Source organism: Pinus tabuliformis, chromosome 1_2, assembly GCF_031772625.1.
Source record: "Pinus tabuliformis cultivar Carrire ecotype Pingquan chromosome 1_2, CPIR1, whole genome shotgun sequence".
NCBI lineage: Eukaryota > Viridiplantae > Streptophyta > Pinopsida > Pinales > Pinaceae > Pinus > Pinus tabuliformis.
Window position 1 is genome coordinate 433,995,094 of NC_142298.1, and position 23,673 is coordinate 434,018,766.

General features: G+C 37.4%; 1 protein-coding gene across 1 annotated transcript; it reads right to left on the bottom strand.

The window, feature by feature from the left end:
- Positions 1-413: 413 nt before the first annotated feature.
- On the bottom strand, positions 414-14,367 carry GLT1 (NADH-dependent glutamate synthase 1). Its single transcript, XM_089395354.1, has 22 exons — positions 13,765-14,367; positions 13,369-13,488; positions 12,218-12,331; positions 11,327-11,479; positions 11,048-11,148; positions 10,227-10,323; positions 9,546-9,655; positions 9,325-9,428; positions 9,062-9,241; positions 8,247-8,590; positions 8,090-8,160; positions 7,523-7,992; positions 6,485-7,357; positions 6,142-6,296; positions 5,748-5,909; positions 3,703-5,286; positions 3,273-3,491; positions 2,772-3,040; positions 2,344-2,649; positions 1,980-2,247; positions 1,610-1,867; positions 414-1,286 (listed from the first exon to the last, which is right to left on the bottom strand). Exons 1-22 carry the CDS (start codon positions 14,173-14,175, stop codon positions 1,020-1,022), a joined length of 6,636 nt encoding a protein of 2,211 aa, XP_089251480.1. The 5' UTR covers positions 14,176-14,367; the 3' UTR covers positions 414-1,019.
- Positions 14,368-23,673: the final 9,306 nt, after the last annotated feature.

Sequence of the window (23,673 nt, forward strand, 5' to 3'; positions counted from 1 at the left end):
AAAATCAGTGTTCAAGCTATCAGCCCCTTAGAAATGGAAGCAACTTGATCACAACATTTGAGAAATTCTCAAAGAAAGTTATTTGGACGCTGGATAGCTTTTGTTTTAAACCATCAAACCCTAAATGTTAAGTTAGACAATTCCAGCTGATACCCGGAAAAAAATAGAAAGATCGTGTTTTCAGCACCTTCCTAGAAAGCCAAATAAAAGCCGAATGCACTAAAGAACAAGAAGTATTTTAAAAATTTGGCAGTGACACTAGCAATACAAACCCAGATCTTTCCACATTTTCAAAGATATGCCATTTTCAATACATGCTTCCTTCCAACAGGATAGCAAATAAACAATTCCATGACAAGTTCACCCAGATATATTTGGATAAGTGAATCTTAAAACATATTCGTACGAAGATATAACAGAAAGCAAGCTCTTATTCAATGTTCTCAAGACACGTTGCAGTTGCTGCCAGAATTGTTGCATTAAGGGAGCTTGCCAACATAGAACTAATCTACATGCCTAAAATTTTGTACCTGGTACAAACGTGTACCTTTATTACGAACTTACAACCTGAATCACATAACAAAGTGAACTTGTATGTATGCTTGACGCAACAGCTGTACATGCATTGCAATAAACTCTAATAATACAGAACACCAAAGACACATTTGCAAGGTTAAGTGTATGCTCTAGAACCTCATCAACATGAGGATCAGAATCAATGTTGATCACCAGCAAAGTTATCAAGAATAATCACACTCCAGATTGGTTTCATGGGACTGAAATGTCTCATATAGAACCTTTTTCCATCACAAAGGCCTTGGACCAGGTAGTTGATGCTTCTGAAAGACCCTCCTTGTTAGTATTAAAGAATAGCAATGTGAGACACTCGAAGCAGAGCACTCGACCTTTGATTCCTTTCACAACTTCAATAACAAGGCATGTGAGTGGCTTGTATGCATGTTGTTGCCATTTTTCCTGGGATTACGACCTTTCTACAACACAAGTTTCCCAGGGGGCACTTATGTTTTGAAAGTGAACATTGGGCGTTTATCCTTGTCCTCCACTCTATCTTCACAAGTTGTGATCAACTGGTCTTCCTTCATCACAAATTTATCTATCTGGGCAGCTGCTTGTCTTCCTTCAGCAATGGCCCAAACAACAAGTGATTGTCCACGTCTACAATCACCAGCAGCAAAAACACCATCAACACTTGTTGCAAAATCACCAAAGTTGGCTTTGAAATTTGACCTGTTATCCCTTTCCATATCAAGCTTCTCTGCAATAATCTGTCAAACCAAATAAAAAACTGAAATTAGAGTGAGGAGGTAAATGGAGGAATTCCAGAAATTATGGTGTATATGTCCAGTCTCTTTTAGACACATAATATAAATGTTGAAACTTGAAAAGATGTGTATTCAATGTTATGGTTTGGCAAGGCTGCAATATCACTGAATTACTCAATTTTCCGAAGAAGAAAGCATAGTCCAGCAATGAATGTTGTCAACTAAATTCAGATCAGACCTGAATCATTAGATTGTGCTTATTAATCAAAATTAAAGTTTTATATCACCTCAGCAGCAGCTTCGGTGATTAGAAGAACATAGCTTACCTGTTCTGGTCCAAGAAATCCCATTGCTAAGAAAACAAGTTCTGCTTCTATAATCTCCTCTGTGCCCTCCATCTGTTTCAACTGGAACTTTCCACTCTCATCTTTTTCCCATTTGACCTTGATCAATTCAAGCCCTTTAACATTTCCATTGTCATCAGCTATAAACCTTTTTGTCAACACTTCATATGACCTGGGATCTTTACCAAACTTGGTCATAGCTTCTTGGTGGCCATAATCTACTCGGAAAACCTTGGGCCACTGCCAAAAAGTGAACAAAGATCCATAATCATGGAATTGTACAAGGGTACAATATGCTAGAAAATAATAGATAGCTAATTTTTATTTAGATGAAAGATGAACAAAGACAAACCTGAGGCCAAGGATTCCCAGGAGCACGAGAATTGGGGGGTTGTGGAAGGAGCTCCAAATTCACAATATTGTTGCATCCATGTCTTATGGCAGTTGCTATACAATCAGTTCCAGTGTCTCCTCCTCCAATGACAACCACCCTTTTCCCTTTTGCAGAAATAAACTGCCCATCATGCAATCCACTGTCCAACAAACTCTTGGTATTTGAATGAAGGAACTCCATAGCAAAATGTATTCCCATTAATTCACGACCAGGCACAGGAAGATCCCTGCAATTTGTATATATATATATAAACTAAATTTACAGTAAGGGCCTCGTATCCTATGTGCAAAATCTGAATAGATATCAAATATAGAAAGTGTACCTTGGTTTCGTTGCACCACATGCCAAAAGCAGAGCATCATTTTCAGTGCGAAGCTTCTCCACAGAGAAAGAAGAGTCAACTCCAACATTTGCATTCACAACAAAATTAACACCTTCCTCTGCCATCAGATCAACACGTCGTTGGACAACATCAAGTTTGTCTGTTTCCATATTAGGAACTCCATACATCATCAGACCTCCAATTCGATCAGCACGTTCATAAACAGTGACAGAGTGCCCAGCTTTATTAAGTTGATCAGCAGCAGCCAAACCAGCTGGCCCACTGCCCACTATAGCAACTTTCTTCCTGCACCCAATGACCCATCCATATCAAGATCTAGTTCACCACATCATAGACAACAGACAGTTTATTTTCAAAATGATAAGCATCATAAGAATGGCATTAAGAATTATAAACAAAAGACATACCCTGTCCTCTTCTCAGGTGGACGTGGAACCATCCAACCTTCTTCAAAAGCTTTATCAATGATGGCACATTCAATACTTTTAATAGATACTGGATTTTCAATTATTCCTAGTACACATGCACCTTCACAAGGGGCAGGGCATACACGTCCAGTGAATTCTGGAAAATTATTTGTTTCCAGCAGCCGGTCAAATGCTTCTCGCCAACGCCCTTGGTGCACTAATTCATTCCACTCAGGTATTTTGTTCCCAAGAGGACATCCACTGTTATCCTGCATGGAGGAAAAAGTTTCACACGTTCAGAATACAGACAAGTGTACAATCTAGCAAAACAAAAAAGATACAGGAACAAGGAATGTAATTAAGAAGCTTTGCATTATACAAAAAGGAAAACACTCAGACAGTGAATATAACATATGAAGTTTGAACTGTATAACTACATTATGTTTCACTTGCTATTTTAATAGATAATTAGGGGCAAATAAATGATGTCTGGACTATAACCTGATGACAAAAGGGGGTTCCACAATCCATACACCTAGCTGATTGTGTCTTCAGTAGTGGCCCTGGCTTGTTTTTCTCAACCACTTCGTCCCAATCATTTATCCGTGCCACAGGATCTCTGTATTGAAGACTCTCACGCTCATACATCAGAAAACCACGGTGCTTAACTGCATTATCTATTTTAGTAGGTCTCTGTGCCACCACTTTCTGTTCACTTTGCTGCAAATTAGATAGAAATGTTAGCCCTGTGACCAAGTCATCACACGCAACATTTATACAACTTAATATTTGATGACATTGTCAAATCATTTGAAAGAATCAACGATTTTATACAGACTACAGTTAGAGTTAATATTTGAAGATGATATACATGTTATACAGCTGAATTTAAAAATAAAGAAAATATGAGTTGAACTACATGAAAATGTACCTTGTAAGAGCCGTCATTTTTTTTAGGTTGATTTGAAGCAACTTTTGCCATCCTCTGCAGCTCCTCAAAAGCATCATTCTTCATCAAGTCAGCTTCCTCTGCTTCTTTCGCAGTATTCCTAGCCTTCATTTCTTGCAACACTCTTTTATAGTCTCGTGGGAATACTTTCACAAACTTTGGGAGGAAAGCTTCAAAATCAGCAAGGACTTCTCTTGCCAGCTGACTGTTAGAGTGACGCTGGTGCTGTTGTATCATCATCTTCAGTGTCATGACATCATCTTCCTCTTCAACATTTTCAAGGTCTACCAACTCAAGATTGCATCTTGAATCAAATTTTCCATCAACATTAAGAACATAGGCAATACCTCCACTCATTCCAGCTGCAAAATTCCTCCCAGTTTTTCCCAAGATGACCACAGTTCCACCAGTCATGTATTCACATCCATGATCTCCTACTCCTTCAACCACTGCTTTCGCACCTGAATTCCTCACACAAAACCTCTCTGCTGCCATACCATTGAAGTACGCTTCTCCACTTGTTGCCCCATATAGAGCAACATTCCCAATGACAATGTTTTCTTTAGGATCAAACTGACTTCTTCTAGGAGGGTAAACCACGATCTTGCCTCCTGATAAACCCTTACCAACATAATCATTGTTGTCCCCTTCCAACTCCAGGGTAACACCTGAACAAAGGAATGCCCCAAGGCTCTGACCTGCACTACCTGTTAGTTTTACATGAATTGTGTCTGTGGGCAAACCCGTCATATTGTATCTTTTTGTAACTTCATGGCTAAGCATTGTACCAACAGCTCTATTGACATTCCTTATGGGCATCTCCATGTAAGCAGGTATACCTTTCTCTAGAGCTTCCTTTGAAATCTTGATCAGCTCTTGATCCAGGGCCATATCCAGACCATGATCTTGTGCCTGAACACAATATTGAGCAGCTTCTGGGCGAATCTCTGCTGCAGGCCGAAGTAGCAAAGAAAGATCGATATTTTCAAGCTTCTCATTACTGTCTATAACCTCTTTATCCATCTCTAGCATATCTGCACGGCCAACCATCTCCTTTACAGTTCTGAAACCCATCTCAGACATAAGTTCACGAACCTCTTCGGCAAGCATGAAGAAGAAATTAATGACATGTTCTGGTTCTCCTGCAAATTTTTCCCTTAAAACAGGATCCTGAGTAGCAATACCAACCGGACATGTGTTTTTGTGACATTTGCGCATCATGATGCAACCCAGACTGATAAGGGGTGGTGTACTGAAACCAAACTCTTCTGCACCAAGGAGAGCAGCTATGACAACATCTCTTCCTGTTTTCAGTTGACCATCTGTTTGTAGAACTGTACGACCACGCAAGTCATTAGCCACCAATGTCTGATGAGTCTCTGCTAGCCCAAGTTCCCATGGCAGCCCAACATTTTTTATTCCTGTCCAGCGAGATGCTCCAGTACCACCATCATGTCCTGAAATCAATACATGATCTGCATGGCCCTTTACTACACCACTTGCTATCACTCCAACTCCAGCTTCAGAGACAAGCTTTACGCTGATTCTAGCTCCTGGATTAGAATTCTGCAGCAAAATTCATCAGAATAGTCAGATACGTCTTTCGCACCTTCCAGCACTGCAAACTTCATATCTTGAACATGAAACCTTACAACATGCAAAGCCACATTTGGTTCAGAGGAAGGCACATCAAATAATAGTCTACATTATAGATGAATCATGAAAGTTTTGCCTATGCATTTCATGTCAGAAAAAAATGGCCCTACTAGTATTTAAGCATAAATTATGAAATGAGTTTTGCACGAATCAGTTGGTAGAACTACATATAAATTTCAGGAACAAAGCCTTTTAATCTTCAACTGGAATGCCCAGTCCATCTCCTTACTAGGATATCCCAAGGCATGTCACATTCTCAGACCACTGTAAGAACTGAATAAAAATAAAATAGCACTTAACAAAGCAATGTGTACATATTTTTTAAGAAGTAGAACAAAAATTCTTCCTTTAAGTCATTACTCTATAATTACCTTAAGATCATAAATAAGCTGTGCAAGATCTTCAATGGAATAAATATCATGATGTGGCGGAGGGCTAATAAGCCCCACACCAGCAGTTGAATTTCTTGTAACAGCAATATCACCGCTGACTTTGTGACCAGGAAGTTCACCACCTTCACCAGGCTTTGCACCCTGTAGAGGAACATTTAAAATAAATTATAATAGCACATATTCAGTTTAATGTAGGGAGCCTTCACACACATGCCTGCAAGTCTACCATGCACAAAACATAATAAGCCTAACAACATGTCTTGGCAATAAGTGCAAATCATGATGCTAGCTCAGAAGATGTGCTCTCCCCAAATGCCACTAGTATCATCAATAAATTACCTTCTGTAGACTCCTTGAAAAGAAAATTCCATACCTGAGCCATCTTAATCTGAATTTCATCTGCATTAGTAAGATAGACGCTAGAAACACCAAACCGCCCACTTGCAACTTGTTTGATTGCACTTCGTTTAGGATTCACAGAGCCATCAGGGAGTGGTCCTAACCGCGATGGATTCTCTCCTCCTTCACCTGAGGCACATAAACCAAGGCAGAAAGAAATATTAATACTGATGGTGCATGAAAGAAATCAGTCTAAGGTATCTTTCAGTATCTTGTTTTCATAAGTAAAAACACATGTAGGATTGCTGATTCTTATTAGCTGTTGGAAAATTTTTGTTATCCTAATATTGTTCCAAAATATAGAAGAAGATGCAGACCTGTATTAGATTTTCCTCCAATTTTATTCATTGCAATAGCCAGAGTTGTGTGAGCCTCCAGTGAAATTGAACCATAACTCATAGCACCTGTGCAGAATCGCTTCACAATCTCACTAGCAGGTTCAACTTCCTCCAAAGGAATCTTCCTATCTGGTACTTCCTTAAATTTAAGCATCCCTCGCAAATTGCAGTGTTTGTTTAAATCCTGAATAATTTTAGAATATTGCTTATATGCTGCAACACTGTTTGTGCGAGCTGCTTCCTGAAGCTTTGCAATGGCCTGTGGGTCATTGAGATGCACCTCGCCATCTTTACGCCAGTGATAGTCACCAGGATTGGGCAAAGCATGCGCATCAGCACTCCCTTTCGGTAAAAGACGACTAGGAAATGCCAAATTATGCAAACGAAGTGTATCTCGAGCAAGCATCTCAAACGTTGCCCCCTCCACCCGACTTGGTGTTCCATCAAAACACCTTTGAACCACTTCTGATGAAAGTCCAAGTGCCTCAAAAATTTGAGCACCTTTGTAAGATGCCAAAGTAGAAATTCCCATCTTTCCTAAAACCTTCAACATGCCAGATTTACTTGCTTTGATGTATTTCTGAACCAATTCTTCTTTAGCATGTAAGGTTCCATTCTTCTTTGGTGGAATTTTACCATCAATATGTAGTCTCCATATAGCGTCAAATGCTATGTAGGGGCATATAGCATCTGCTCCAAACCCTACTAGTGTGCAGAAATGATGCACTTCACGTGGCTCCCCTGACTCTACAATCAATCCAATTCGAGTTCGCTCTAACTTTGAGACAAGATGGTGATGCACAGCACCAACAGCTAACAGAGAGCTAACAGGAACCCGCTTGGATGATGTAGCTGCAAAAGTCAAGATCTGTTTAGTGACAATTTCATCCTTATTGGGGTTAGGAAAATTAAACCACTATCCATATAAGAGAAATACTGTATATAAATAACAACGATCAAAGTCTGTTTTGGCTATTAGAATAGCCATAACAAAGTAAAGGCATTTATATTACCCACCTCTATCTGATAGCACTATTAATTTGTAACCTTCACGAATTGCAAGACGAGCCTCCGAGCATATCCTATCCAAGGTCTCTTCCAATCCTCTAGAGCCACGTTCTTTTGGAAATGTGATATCAAGCACTTTGCTACGCCAACCTCGGTAATTCATTTTTTTAATTGCTTTTGTTTCCTTAATAGAAAGAATAGGACCTTTAAGAGAAAGCCGATGGCACTGCTTCTCACTAGTTTCTGTAAGATCCCCTTCTGGACCAATCATGCATTCCATTGAGGTGACAATTGCTTCACGAATTGGATCAATAGGAGGGTTTGTCACTTGAGCAAACATCTGCTTGAAGTACTCAAATATTATTTTCGGTCTATTTGACATCACAGCTAAAGGTGTATCATTCCCCATGGAACCAAGAGATTCTGTTCCATATTTTGCCATAGGAAGCAATAACATTTCCAAAGCCTCAACTGTATACCTGAATAATGAAATGCATATTTAAACAAATGGCTCATAAAACATGCAAACATACATTCAAAAATACTTGATAGCATCTTTACATACAAATCACTTACCCATAAACCTTCAATGGTGACAACAAGCCATATATTCCCATGTTTTCCATTGTATCATCCGAACCATCAACCTGTAAATCAATACAGTCAACAAGCTATAGAAAATTTATAGTTCACATACAGGGTACCCAACTTATATTAAGAGTTCAGAAATCACCTTTAGTGATCCAATAACTTGTTCAGGCACTCTTTCTGCTTCTGGAACAGAATAGACAATATCTTTGAGGGTAATCTTCTGTCTCTTTATCCATTCTGAATAGGGCCGTGACATGGAATAATGTTTTTTTAAGGCCTCATCATCCACAATACCATGTTTTTCAAAATCTACAAGTAGCATCATGCCAGGATTAAGCCTTCCCTTTTGGCAAACATCCTCAGGTGGAATGTCTACAACACCTACTTCACTTGCCATGATAACTCGCCCACTGTAGGTTACATAGAAACGGCCAGGACGTAGTCCATTACGGTCTAGAGTTGCTCCAAGATAGCGACCATCAGAGACTGCAATTTTTGAACATAACAGCAAAGATTTACAGGGTTATTATCTATGCCATAGAAACTTGAAAAGCAAGTGCCCAATAAAATAATTTGTTTATTAAATATTTATTAATGTCAAAGCATGCGAGTAAAAGTCATCTTTCCAGTAATTACATCTAGATATCCTTTTTAAACAAGCATCTTCCATTTGAACAGACTATACTCTCTAGTCCATGCTTTTGAGATAACAATAACCACAGTAATTCCTTATTTTTAATTTCTTCTGTTTAGTGTCAGATATTGTGAGTTAAAGTCATCTTTCACAATAACAGTTTCTCAAAATCCAGATATTCTTCATCTAGAAAGGCTGGAAACATATGTATTTGGTGAGGAATGACCCATGGGATAAGTCTCAAACACTTTGAAATCTATTTTTATATAAAAGAAATGAAGAAAATAAATGCTAATCCTCCACAGAGAGAAACAGATATTTACATGCTACAAGGGCTGGCCCATCCCATGGTTCCATTAAAGCTGAGAAATATTCATATAAAGCTCTACGATCAGGGTCCATGTTTTTGTCATTCTGCCATGCCTCCGGAATCATCATCATTACTGCTTCAGGAAGACTCCTCCCCGCTCGAACAAGAAGCTCTAATACACCATCAAAAGCCCCTGAAAGACATTGACAATTTGAGGAGACATAATCCTTGGTGATGAAGCAAAAGGACAAACTTTAAAAGCATTCAAGAGGTTACCTGAATCTGAAGAGCTTGCATCCACAATAGGGAGAAGTTTCTGCATCTCATCCTTTGAAAGAGCAAGGTTTTGGCACTTTAATAATCCTTCCCGTGCTCTCATCCTGCAACAAAATTAGCAGAAACAGTGCATACAAACAAAAAATAAGCCATAGGTAATTTTAATTCACAAGGACATTGATTTCTCTCTTAAGCGGATGCAAAAGAGGGAAAAAACTCACCAGTTGACATTTCCTCGCAGAGTATTTATCTCCCCATTGTGCCCTAATATGCGCATGGGCTGAGCACGATCCCAGCTAGGAAATGTGTTTGTTGAAAACCGTGAATGAATCTGCAAGTAAAACAAGTAAATTTATCTTGGATAATATCACAATTACACATATTTATGGTTGGCATTTTCTTCATTTATGAGGGGCATTAAAAATTTAGGCTGGAAAAATTTGTTTCAGACACTGAAATTAAACGAAGTGGCAAAGCCAATTATAGACTCAGTCCCACTGTAAAATATTTTGAAACCCTCAGCTACCTTGACATCTCAGCTCCAACTAAATAATCCCCCCACATCCAAGTTTGAACATCACATGCTTCATGTGCTCCATTCATCTCTCTGTCCAGGCAATGGAGAAGTCCTCCATTGAACTGTCCATGTGGAGCAATGCATCAACTCTGCAACATGTCACTCCACATCAAGGTCTACCCCACCTCACCTATGCGATCGTCAACCCAAACTTAAAAATAATGAACAGCATAAAAACCTGAAAACAGAAATCATGATCGATTCACAGCAGCAGCCACCCTTTGGAACTAGATCATCTAAAGCAGAATTAAAGTCTGCAAAATGGTTGATTCAGCCTTTGGAGTACATTACTGACTTAAAAAGAGAGTAAGGATATAATATGTACCAAAGCCATGTAGCTAGTAAACTTGTCATCTCCCAAATCCGCAAAGTAGTAGCTCTTCAATTGGTCAGGTTTGAGTTGGCCTTTATATACAATAGTCCTGCCGAATAAAAAGATATAAATGTTACTGAACAGTTGTGCAAAAGACAACCTGTGAAAGCACAAGTAGAAAGTCATTGGTAAAGAAAAAACTATTTCCCTGTGTATGTATTCATGCATATGCACTTTCTTCCAGTAGTATCACGTGCTTATGTAGTTGTGTACACATGCTTCATTTATATGAATGCATGGATTTGCCGTTTATATGAAGTCATAGTTTATTTTTCCCTTGTAGGATTAAGGATGAATTATTGATTCAGGCCTCAAACCCTTACATTATGTTATTCAATAATTAATTATTGAATACTTAGTGACCATTCCACTCAGGATATAATAGGGTTAAAGATCCCCTTATGAAACATAGAAATGATCAGTTAATGGCCAACTTCAAGTAAAAAAACATGGGTTCTTCAAAGTTTTCTTGTTCATCAATTTTTTCAATATTGAAAAATGTAGTGAATAGGTTTAACCCTCATAACAACCTCACTGATAAAATATCCAACAACATTCATCAACTACCACAGCAGTCAAAAGGCATTTGGAAAACTTACCAGCCACACAAACTCCAATTGCCTAAAATTTCCCCAAATGTTGCTTTTGAAATTTTACATCCTTTTATTGGAAAATTTATCTGGTTATGGAGAATAATCATTTTCTAATGTTCACAGAACGCTAAACATCTAACTAGACGTGATGCACAGCCAATTACAATCAAAAACCTATACCTGGAAGAGAGGGAGCATATGTAGAAATCTCTTACTCCACCATGCTGCAGGTTTAATGCAGCTCTGATGGCTACCATTGAGGTCCGCCGCAGTATATACATCTGCAGAGGAAATAACAGATTTCTAATTAAGGAAAAGACAGCAGCTATAGATGTCATGAAAAACAGATTTACCATTACTGCTCCCCTTAATTCATTTAATAAGCTTATAACACTGGTCTCAAATAGAAACAAAAATAGAGGACATCGATTTACTAAAAAATGGAAGTTGTAATAATACCTGTTCCTCAAACTCCGCACTAGATCGAGAGCTTTTTGTAAGAAACACTTGTTCAACAACAGGCTCTGTTTGAAGAGCCGATTTACCCAATCCATTATTGTCAGTTATGACATGCCTCCACCCCAGCACTACATGCCCCAGTGACTCTGCGACCTGCACTTTTAATAAGTTAGCAAACTGACAATCAACAACTTATGAGCTAATCACCCACTTCTGCTCAAGCAGATGAAGACCAAGTAGCAAATAAACATTGCAAAAGATACACTCATGAAAGAGATCAAAGCTAAATCTCATTTGTATTGAGAAAAAAAGCCAGTCACCAATTTAGAACGATTCCTTCCTAGTCAAGTACATGAAGAGACAACAACAAAACAGGTGACCAGGTTTTGAGTAAATATACTAAAAAAGGGATTACAGGTCTGTCCATAAATTTGTTCTTAGCTCAATTAAAAAGGCTGCTGAGGAATCCACCAGCAATCAAATTATCTAGTCAATAATGTCACAGCAAAGAAAACACCGCAGACAAAGGTATACTGGAAACCAAACAAAATACTAGACTAGTGAACAATTTCTCCATCAACCAACTCTCTGTTAGGGAAAATACCTAATATGAGAGAAACTAGTCAAAATATTTTATGCAAGAGGGAAGGGCAGTCAAAACAATAGAGACTTCCAAGCAAGCCTATATAAAAACTGTTAATGAGCTCCTTCTACATCATAACATTAACTTTGCAACCAGAAGAAGCATTTAATATATCTGCAAACAGATACAAAAAGGAAAAACCACAACATGCATAATCATGAAAAACATAACTCCTTGGAAACACTCATAGACCAAAGACTCCTATGTCATTTCATATGGTCTTTCATGTCATTACATGTCAAATATACCTTGTTAAACACATTTTTGCTTTCCTCCCGTCGAGTTTCAGAGGTTGGTAAAAAGAACATGCCAACTGCATACTCTTCTTGAGGCGGCAAATCAAATCCAGCATCTTTGACAGCCTAACCAAAACAAACAAAGTATTAGGTATTACACAGGTTGATACCATGATATCACATCCTTGAGGAAACTAACTAGAACAAACAACATACAAGACAACAACGCGAGTCAGTCACTATGAGATCTACACAGAGATTCCGCAAGCTAGTCATGTCCATTGTTCAATCCCCATCAAATAATAGCTCCGAACTCGCCACATGGATCATTAGTTTGATTCCCATGAAGTCATCAATAAGTCCATAGCCAACAAATACTACAATTTTCATCAAGCCATGACCAGCAATGCTGATTGTCCATTCAAAATTGTGCCAAGTCTCCGTAGTTGCCAAAATTGATCAACATAAATCCCATTACGAAAATAGGCTACATTACTGATCGTCTGTTTAGTTCACATGTACCAATATTGAAATTATATTTGACCACCATAAAACCATCTTATGATGAATCTGTAGAGGAGTCAAGATGGTTGTCAGTTTATTTCCCATTAACCTGGTTGGCACCAGCTTAATTTCCTCAGAATCCCCTGCTCTGCCCAACGCTCATAAACGTCTTAAATCCAATGAAAGCACAGCACACAACGATAATAACTTGCTTCATTCTCATGTACTGTCAACGCACATTATCTTTGCCCCTTTTTAATCCATCAAATCAAATTCAGACTAGATCTCCCAATCCCGCTTTATTAGAATGGGGCCTATCACCATTTTCGGTAGTCGCCGATCACCATTTTTGGTAGTCGGCCACAGAAATCATGCTTTGGAAAAATAATGTCAGTCACTAAATCGATCACCAATTGGACTGATAATAGCAACCAGCCTAAATTTCTATGAGCCATTATACGAACCAGCGGCTGTCACCAGAGTTCAAAGCCCATGTGACAGCCGGCCACTAGTTCAATTCACATAACCATATGCAACACACGAAAATTGTTTCACCACCCCAATCCATCCCACATACAGAGATATCGAAGACATGAAATATGAACACGTAAAGGCATAGAGATTTGTGATAAAGATACAATATGCTGAAATGCAAATACCTCAGCCAAGAACTCATGAGGAAGAGCAACGAGAATTCCAGCGCCATCACCAGTATTTGTCTCGCAGCCACAGGCACCACGATGTGACATGCGCACCAGCATTTCAATTGCATCTGTAACCTGCAGCCCAGTGGACAACCAGCTTAGTCTCCCAGAGCAAAGGGACCCGGCATGTATCCAAACTAATCTATAACACAAAACAGCTGTAGCATTCATAATAAAATCCTAATAGACAAAACAATCAATCCTTCGGATCTGCGGGTGGGCAAATGGAATAAAGAGAAACGGGAAATAGAAAGGTAGGCACCGATAAGGGTGCTATAGCCGAAGAAGAAAGCACCCCCTTCACACTCAGACATTTTTTCAAAGACCAAAGAACAACACTGTTTTACTTACAGTTTTGCGACTGGCTTTGCCTGAGAGCTCTGCAACGAAGCCAACTCCACAAGCATCTTTATCAAGCGTGGGATCATATAATCCTAGGCGCTCCTGTGGGATCTCGGACAGAGCCATGCGGACTGTCACAGTTATGAGCTTCGGCGATCGCCCGGGTCCTTCAGTTCTCCAAAGATGCATTTTCCTCCCCATAATCTCCCCCTCTGCCGCCCCCAATCTCAGTCCTTTCCCGCTCAAAGACACGGAATTCCTTCTTTTCGAACGGGGAAACCGATTCGTCGCCTCCAAGCTTGGGAATCTCACGGAGGACGACGAAGCAGCCGAATGCGGCACGAGACGCAGCGGCACATTTCTGTCATCGATCTTTATCCCAGAGATCGCACCGCCTTTGGCCAGCCCCGCTGCCGCCATTGCACACAAAAAAGAGATCTCAGATAAGTTTCTGTTTCTCCTTGATATATCCACAAAGAGTCTCCCCGCCCGCTCTGTCTGATTTCCTCTGTCGTTCGTTCGTTGTCGTCGGTTGTCTCAGAACGGGAGAGTCACGCTTGCTGGATAAATGCGGTTTCCCTTCGTCTCGTTACATTTAAGAACAGCTCCCTCTGATAGCATATATATTGGCCTTATCACAGATACACCTTCCATCTATGGGGCCCTCCCCAAAATCCCGGCACCTCATCTAACCCCAATACTCTCCTACCCCTCCCCAACTCCCCTTCATCCCCCCGTTTCCTCATTAAGCCGCCAACTCCCCTTCATCCCCCCATTTCCTCATTAAGCCGTCAAAGAATTGACGGACAGCTGCACTCCAAACAAACCCACGCTGGGCCCTTTGTGGTCCGGAAAGGACAGTGAGCCCCGCCCTCCCAACCTCTCACCGAACCTAAGCACCACCGCCTCGTCTGACACGCCCGCACCCTGACCTCCCTGCTTTGTCCTCAAAACCCGGTGTGCTCCGCGGTTTAGCCTTTTCCATGGCAGACCGCCTGCACCCCACGTGACGGTAATCGAACATAACGGCAACTGTTTGCCGTTGCCCTTGGGGTTACAGAACAGCTGTTTAGGGTTCAAAACCCGGTGTGCTCGGCGGTTTAGCCTTTTCCATGGCAGACCGCCTGCACCCCACGTGACGATAATCAAACATAACGGCAACTGTTTGCCGTTGCCCTTGGGGTTACAGAACAGCTGTTTAGGGTTTCTATGTTTTTAAAATAATATACACATTTAATATACATCCTCACTGATTACTTCACGAATGGCGTCACAGTGTTTCTATTATTTTTTTCTTTTTCACATCGCAGGTGGAAACCTAGCGGTCAAAGCAGCCAACCACTCTGAAAAGGCAAGAAAAGAAAGATCTGACCTGCAATTCCAAGACATTTTTTCTTTTTTAATTGGCATCATCAAGTGCGCATCCAATCTTTGTAATCGATCCCCCTGAAAGTTTAGGTTTCCGTGCTACCATCCCGGATTTTGACATCCACCTACCTTCACCAACCTATGAGTTGGTAAGAATTAGACCATGTCAAAACTCCTCTGCACCCTCCCCTGTAACAATAAATTAAGCAACCAGTAAACCAGTTGTTATTTGGGATTTTTCACATTTTTATTACTTCAATTTATTATTCTCAGCCTCCACTGTAACAATAAATTAAGCAACCAGTAAACCAGTTGTTTTTTTTGGGAATTTTCACATTTTTATTACTTCAATTTATTATTCTCAGCTCATACTCAGCTCATAAAGTTTTAAGGTCTATTGGTGAGGTTGTCATTTTCAAAGCAACGTGCAGATCCCAGAGCGTCCTCACTCTCTTCATGTGCTTGACCAAATCCAATAACCATATCACCCAGCTTTTTCGGGTGAAAAATGTGATAAAATTCGTAGAATTATTATATTTTTAAAAAGTCACTAATTTACCCACTCTTCCCCACCTTTTCCGTGCTTAATGGCGATTTAATAGCGTAACCTTATCTTAGATATGTTTAGTGGCTATTTAGTCAGGTACCTTATCTTAGATATGTTTAATAACGATAATAACGATTTAATAGCATGTCCCATTAATTTATTTTATTTGTTTGATAAGTTCCCATATATAGAGATTAAAATATATGTTAGTTAAGGTGGTTTGTTTGATAAGATTTTAATCAGTTGTCATAAGGTTAGAAAGATAGACGGTTAGAAAGATAGACATTTCATTTTGACCTCGTAAATGGGTGGGTATTTCATTTTGATCGGTTGAAGTTAAAAGGGTGGGCATCTCATTTTCAAGAATTGAGGTTAAAGGAGTGGGCATCTTACTTTGACCCGTTGAAGATAAAAGGGTAGATATCTCACTTTGACCCGTTGAAGATAAAAGGGTAGATATCTCACTTTGACCCGTTGAAGATAAAAGGGTAGATATCTCACTTTGACCCGTTATGATAAGGTTAAAAGGATAGACATTGTAAAGTTTAAAAGGAGTGGGTATCTTATTTTGACCCGTTGAAGATAAAAGGGTAGATATCTCACTTTGACCCTTATTATAAGGTTAAAAGGATAGACATTGTAAAGTTTAAAAGGAGTGGGCATCTCACTTTCACCTAGGAGTGGGCATTTTAGGAGTGGGCATCTTACCTTGACCCATTGAAGATAAAAGGGTAGATATCTCACTTTGACCCTTATTATAAGGTTAAAAGGATAAACATTGTTTAGAAACTTTTTGGCGAAATCACATTTATTTGCTTGATTTTCTCTTGATTTGATTTGTTCTTCTTTTAATTATCGCCTTATGGTCTTGATTTAGTCCCTTCTTTTTCCCTTTATATTCGAAGATTATTAAATTTGGCAACCTGGGAATATTTAGCATAATATATGATTAAGAATAATTGAACTATCCTTAGATTGTAAGGTAATTATTTAAGTTTTAATAATTATATAGGTTTGGCTGATAATTGATATAAATTGATATAATATTTTAATATCTAAACCTTAAATAAAAATTTATTAGAATGATTAGATATTAAAGAATTTTAAATTGATATATTTATATATATAATTAAAAACATATATATATATATTTAAACATTAAATATAATATTATTAGAATGTTAGGTATGGTAATATATTAATTTATATATATACTTATATGTTTATTTTAGTTTTGATAACTAACCATTGATCTAATTCAATTTTTAGTAAAAATTATAGTTTTCTGATAATTTATATAAATAATTTAAAAACTAAATATTAAATATAGTATTATATTAGGTATGGAAAAATATTATTATATATAATTATATATTTATATATTTATATATATATATATATGTATAGAATAATTTAAATATATAAATAGATTAATAACCTCTGATCTGGTTAAAATTTTTACCCAGTTTACTTAGCTCTAGAAGTATAATAATAATTATAAAGAATATTAATATTAATTTAGTTAAAGGGGGTTTGACTGGGTCCTTAAGTTGAAAAATAGCTGTTAGTCTTTTTTGCCGTTGGAGTCTCTGCTTGGACTATTTAACTCGCTATACTGGATCTGTATCTGTATCTTCAACTTGTCCTGACAATGAACCACACTAGTTGGTTCGAAACGCGTCGACAAATGATCAATTATGTGATTTCGCCAAAAAGTTTCTAAACAAACGTTATGGATCACAGAAGTCTAAATTCCAGGATAAACATTGTAAAGTTTAAAAGGAGTGGGCATCTCACTTTCACCCCTTGAGGTTAAAGGAGTAATTTTAGGAGTAGGCATCTTATTTTGATCCGTTGAAGATAAAAGGGTAGATATCTCACTTTGACCCCTTATGATAAGATTAAAAGGATAGACATTGTAAAGTTTAAAAAGATAGACATCTCTCATGAATGGGGTGGATGTATGTATTCCAACATTCTAGTCCTTGCTAAGTCATAAATTTCTTAGAGGTTGTTAACACTAATCTAGAAGAAAAAAATTATGACCAAGTTGAGTCTCCCCTTTTATTGGATGGAAGAAGAATGATCAACCCACAATAAGATGTTATCACAAGGATTGAGACACCTCTTGGGATAGTTTAATTCCCCCAAGTGGCTTCCATCCTCAGCCCTTCCCCATGAGGTTTGAACCTAAGACCTGGTAGGGACTAAAATCTGAAATACATTAGGTTAACTAAATAAATGGATCCTCAGCAAACCCCATTCAACTTTGCCAAAGGACTCTCAGAACCATTAAAACTACATCAAATCCCAAAATTTCACAAGCCACATACATAATCTATCTCACAAAAAGCATTAAAAGCACATAAACAACTAGCATATTTACAAAATAAAACCAATAGTATTTCAAGCCTTAATGCCACGAGAGACACCCTATTAGTTATGACATCAAACAACAAAAAACAAAAATAGAAATCCAACCCAGCTTAAACCTTAAAAATTGTTGATGCTAACATAAGAGTAAATTAAATTTGAACCTAAACCTCATTGAGCCGAGAGGCTTATTCTACCGCTCAGTGTGAAGGCCATGTGTAAGTATGTTCGTCCCTCTTAAAATAAAAATAAAATATTCTTTAAATAGAAAAGCAATGTAAGTTATAATAAAAAATAAAATAAAATAAAAAAATGATATGCATATTTAATTAGTTGTCCATATGACCTAATATAATTTCATGTAATGTAATTAGAAGTAAAAAAAATAATATATATATATATGAGTAAGATGTTTAAACCTTGTACTTTTCAAAAATGTTTTAACACTTTATATCAACTTCATATATGTCTATATATAGAAAAAAAAAAGTGTTAAAAGAAAATATTTTGATGTTGTATAGAATAAAATATTCAATGTGAGTTAGAAACTTTGATCTCTCCCGGTTCATGTTAGATATGTGGTTAAGATAGATCTATGTTGGTTTATCCATTATCAAAATTTTAAAAATATATATAAATTATATTGCATATCTTCATTATCAAATATAACTAAGATTTTAAAAATATATATAGATTATATTACAGTACCTTTATTATCCAATATAACTGATTTGACATGACATTGTTGATTCTAGATTTCAATCATGTTATTCCTAGAAAGGAAATCAGTAGATGTGGGTTCTCAATATTGAGACATCTTTTTGTTGAATCATGTACTCTTGTGTGAACAATAATAAAAATAATAAGAATAAGAATAATAGCAATTTACTATTATAATTTCTCTATCTTTTTAGACCCTTTTTTTTAACATCTTAAATAAAAGTATAAAGTATAATTATCATTTTCAATTCTCATTTCTTAATTAATCAATATATATTAATCATAACACTAAAATAAATTTAGTTTAGGAGGCTTTAAATTGATGTTGAATGGGTGTAGTGTTAAGACACTCCTTGTAAAAAGTCACCGATTCTAATATACCCATGGGTTAGCCGACATAAAAAGCACTTAGAAAAAATTTAAAATCTCTAATGCAGTTTTAAAAGTGGGATATAGAAAAATAAAAATAGAAAAAAGTTGCTAGTGTATAAAAAGACATTTAGAAACCATGTACAAGAGTAATATAGGAAGAGCCTCGAGGATTAACTCGAATAGCAAATGCTCCTGTGCTAAGTCCATAGAGATCTCAAAGTATGGTTGTTCCCTAGTGTAACAAAGTATTTTGTTAATAACTTAATTCTTTGAGACTAAAGATAATAGTCCAAGGTCAATAATAAGGATAAAGATAAGGCCAAGGATAATAAGAGCGCAACACCATAGAACAAGGAGAAATTTGGATGAATAAGCATTGATCAGGTATTTACAAGTAAGTGAATCAACTCTACTCCTCCTCTGATCCAAGGGATCAATTTAGTGCTCAAAATTCAAGTGTTTGAAGGAGCTTGAAACCTATATGATTGGATAGATCTCGACGATTTGAATCCAATGCAACTCGTTTCACTCAAAACCAATATTGTATGCTCCCGATATCGTGTTCTAATCGATTTCTCAAATAGGTAAAAATTTGCAGAATTGACAGGGTGACTGTACATATTGGGCTAGTGGCAGGTTGCCACTTGGCCACTCCTTATTGGTCCAAAAATTCGAAATTTGATCGGCTCAAAATTGAATTTAATATTTGTGGTTCAATTTTTTTATTAATATTGGGCTGACTGTATATTTGGGTGGACCAATGAGGGAGAGCCATGTGGGCCAAATGGAGGTTGCCATGTGGCCTCCAGAGATAGGTAAAAAATTTGATTGATCAGGCACCCACGAGAATCAAACTCGCGACCAAGCAACAAATAATACAAGTCTCCACCATCACGACATCCATGTATTTCTTGATAATATATGGTTTCAACTTTGATTTAATGTGAGCACAATTTCACATTAGAGATTGGGGTCGGGGCTAAGCCCCAACCCTAGTCCCCGCGCCCTCGAAACCAAGGGGTGGGACCAAGGGTCAGGGCTTAGCCCCAGCCCCATGGTCACAGCCCACGACACCACCCATATAACCACAACGAGAACCATGGTGGAAGTTAGTTGGGGGCAGAAACTTAACGCAAACCCATGGTCACATGAACCTTAACGAAACCATAGGTGGAGAGTAAAGGGGGCCATCCCTGGGCCATATGCACGTCCAAACGACCATCGACGAAGGAGTTAAGGGGCCCAGCCCTAGCCACATGCACATTCTATGTGACCATATTGCCCACAGACAAGAGTGCAGAATCTTTGGCACCAAATGCGGTCTTATGTGCATCCAAATGACCACGCGGCAGTCTTTGGGGGCTCGGTCGATGGGGGCAGGCGGTTAACCCCGGCCCTTGGGCACATGGCACCCCATACGATCCAAAATTTCGGAACTAGGGGGTTAATGGATAGTTTAACTGTCTAAAAAATTCGCCCATTGAGCGAGATTGTAGGCCAAATTTGCACGCTGATTCTGGGTTTGGGGCACTCAAGCCTGGTTTGGGTTAATTGGAGGATGGTTAGCTATGGATTTTAGGAAAAACTTGAAACATGCATAACTTTCTCAATTTTTGGCCAAATGAGGTGCAAAAAGAACCCAGATGGGGGTTTTTGACAGTTTTGGATCCATTGGAGACATTTGTTTTGCATTCTAAGCATTGTAAAGCCATGAAAACACAAATTTGAGCACTCAACGAAAGAGGTCCTGCAATGGAAGTTGGACCAGGAGATGTAGCCCAGGAGAGGGGTGAACTCCTTTATCATTTTTGTTGTTATGTGTTTCTGGTATGGTATTTTGTCTCTGTTTTGGTTGTTAGTTGTGTTTAAAAATCACTTGTATATGTGTTTAGTAACTTGATCCATTACCCATAACACATAAAATTTCACTTGCAATTTGTATATCACCTTCAAGTTTCAATTACAGATCATCCTCTCACAATTATACATCACTCTTGTGTCATGTTAAGTGGATACAAGTAGGTGATGTGATGTTTTGGTGAGTCAATCAGTTTTCATCATTGCATTGCCATAAACAGGTTGACACAACATTGAATGGATCATCTCAAATTTCATTAGGTCATGTCGGGCTACTAGTTACTTATGTTGTTAACAATTGATCTCTCTTCCATTTGAAAATTATGTGGAAGAAGGGGAGAACCTTCTCAAGGGATGTTAAAGGAAGGGAAAATGAAGAAAAAAGAAGTGAAAAAAAGAAGAAGATAATAATGTTGATAGACAACTTCAACATACAAGGAGATATTAAAGCGCAAAACTACTTGAATATCAACATCCCATGGTGCAAAAAAACATGCATTACACATGTTAAGATGTGAACAAGAAGACATGAATAAGTGTAATGAGAGGTTAAGGTCAATTATGTAGAAGGGGGATGTAATAACCAATCCAAATTGGATCCTCATTGAAGTTTCTTTGTAAACTTTGTACACACATTTAATGTTTTATGGGAAAAGTTTTGGAAATGTTCAACAATTTACTTTGAAGTTTAAAAGAACTATTGTGATGGTCGACTTTTCAAGGCGATCAACAAAAATGAGCATTGCGATGATGAAGAGCATTGAATGGAAGAAAAAGGAGCAAAGACTAAGAGAAAATGAAGAAAGGGAAGTTCTAGATGGGAGAGCTCTAAGAGGTAGTTAGCTTGAAAATCAATTCAAAACTCATAGGACAAGGGAGACATTGTGCCTAGACATGTATGAGCAAAGATTGTTGTTGAGTTTAATTGACCTATAACATTGCATACACTTTTATATGCATCACTCACCCTTTTTTCATTCAATTCCTTTTAACAAAAATTCCCTAGAGCCTAGTTTTCTTATTTGGATTTCCATTGTAAAAAAATATATGTTGTCTTATAGTGTTAATATTTGTGTACACTTGATGTATTTTACTTCTAATTTGTTCTTGCATTCTAAGTAAACCATGAGAATTATAACAAAACCACATTATAATCCTAGCTCCCCACTAAAATGATATCTTGAGTGTTGGACTTGGTTAAGTGTATTGTTGATTCATTGTTTAACCACATTATATATCTAATCTTACAAATGGTTCACATTCTATGTTTATTTCATTTGTGGTAGATTTGAATGAGGACAAAACATTTCAAAAAAATCATGTATCATACACTACAACATTCTTATATTCACTTATTATTAACTTATTTTATCATTGGAGTATAGCTATGATGTTACCACATATCTCCCATTCAATGTGTGGAGAGAATTTGCAATTGGAGAATAGATTTAGAGAGCCTCTACTAAACAAAGTTGTGTCTTCTGAAGCACTCAATCAAGTGGTGAACCAAATAAAGCCATTATTTTTTATGTCTATTAGTGACTAGCAACAAAGAGAAATATTTATTTCCACATAAATGCATGTGGACCAAACGAATAAGTCATAGGCTTACCATTTACAAGTTAACAACATACTCGTAAATCAAGAAGAAGTCGATTCTGTGTACTAGAGAACATGAATCAACATTTCAAGAGGATCTAGTGAAAGGTACAACAAGATTACTCAAGAAAAAAAAATGATGTGGAAAAGAAACAAAAAATTGGGAATAAAGTCAATGGAACAATTCCCCTCAATGTAAAACAAAAATAACTTACTCAATTAAATATACCAAATCCACATTTTAAATCTCATTATTACAACACTACTCTTAATTTACATTATTTCTTACTTTATATTTTAAAAGAAAATGATGTCTATAATATAAATTTTAATATCTATTAATTTAATTAAAAAATAATCTAAAATTATAATTAATATTTTCATTTAAAAACTATTACAACTACTTTTTTTTTTTAATTTCATTAAAATAAATAAATAAATAAAAATAGAAAATAAAATAAATTCATATGTTCCCATAATAATAATACATATCATGGCCTAGAGTATGTTCTGAAACTGTTTCTGTTTGGTTAAGAGCTTGTTTTCCTCGGATGTAAGGAAACAGGTCAACGACCCAAAACCCAGAGGCATCTAGCATGAGTGAAAGCTTGCCCCTTTACGGACCATCAACGAGTTATTCCAGGTGGCATGGTTTTCCTTGAATAATGGTGATGAGTTAGCTTGCATTTGTGATTAGCAATCAGAAATAATTATCCTCACTATTAATTTGACAACTAAATTATAATAGATTTTCCCACCATATAAAAAAAATAAAAACAAAAAAAATCTATATCCACACTTCCAAACACATTCTATCACATTGACATTATTTGTCTCACTACACTTTAAAGCACTGTTAACCAAAACAGTGAAGAGGAGAGAAAAAGCAGTGTTAACCAAAACACTGGGGAGGAGGGAAATTGAGAGGAAATGAAGACATATGTTAAATCCCTTGTCACTTTCTACTTTTGTGTACTTTCGAAGGTTGGAAGCCTAGCAAAGGAAGGGAAGGGTGTGCGTTAACTTTATGTAACTTAAGTAGTGGCTTTCCCATCATGAAGGGAGGGAATCTTCTTGCTTGG

Coding starts and splice junctions, on each gene's coding strand:
- GLT1 (XM_089395354.1), bottom strand. CDS start 14,175: ATGGCGGCAGCGGGGCTGGCCAAAGGCGGTGCGATCTCTGGGATAAAG. Junction 8,161..8,246: donor AAGTTATTGGATCACTAAAG/GTGATTTCTGAA, acceptor ATTGATTTACAG/GTTGATGGTTCGGATGATAC. Junction 5,287..5,747: donor AGCTTATTTATGATCTTAAG/GTAATTATAGAG, acceptor ATTTTGCTGCAG/AATTCTAATCCAGGAGCTAG.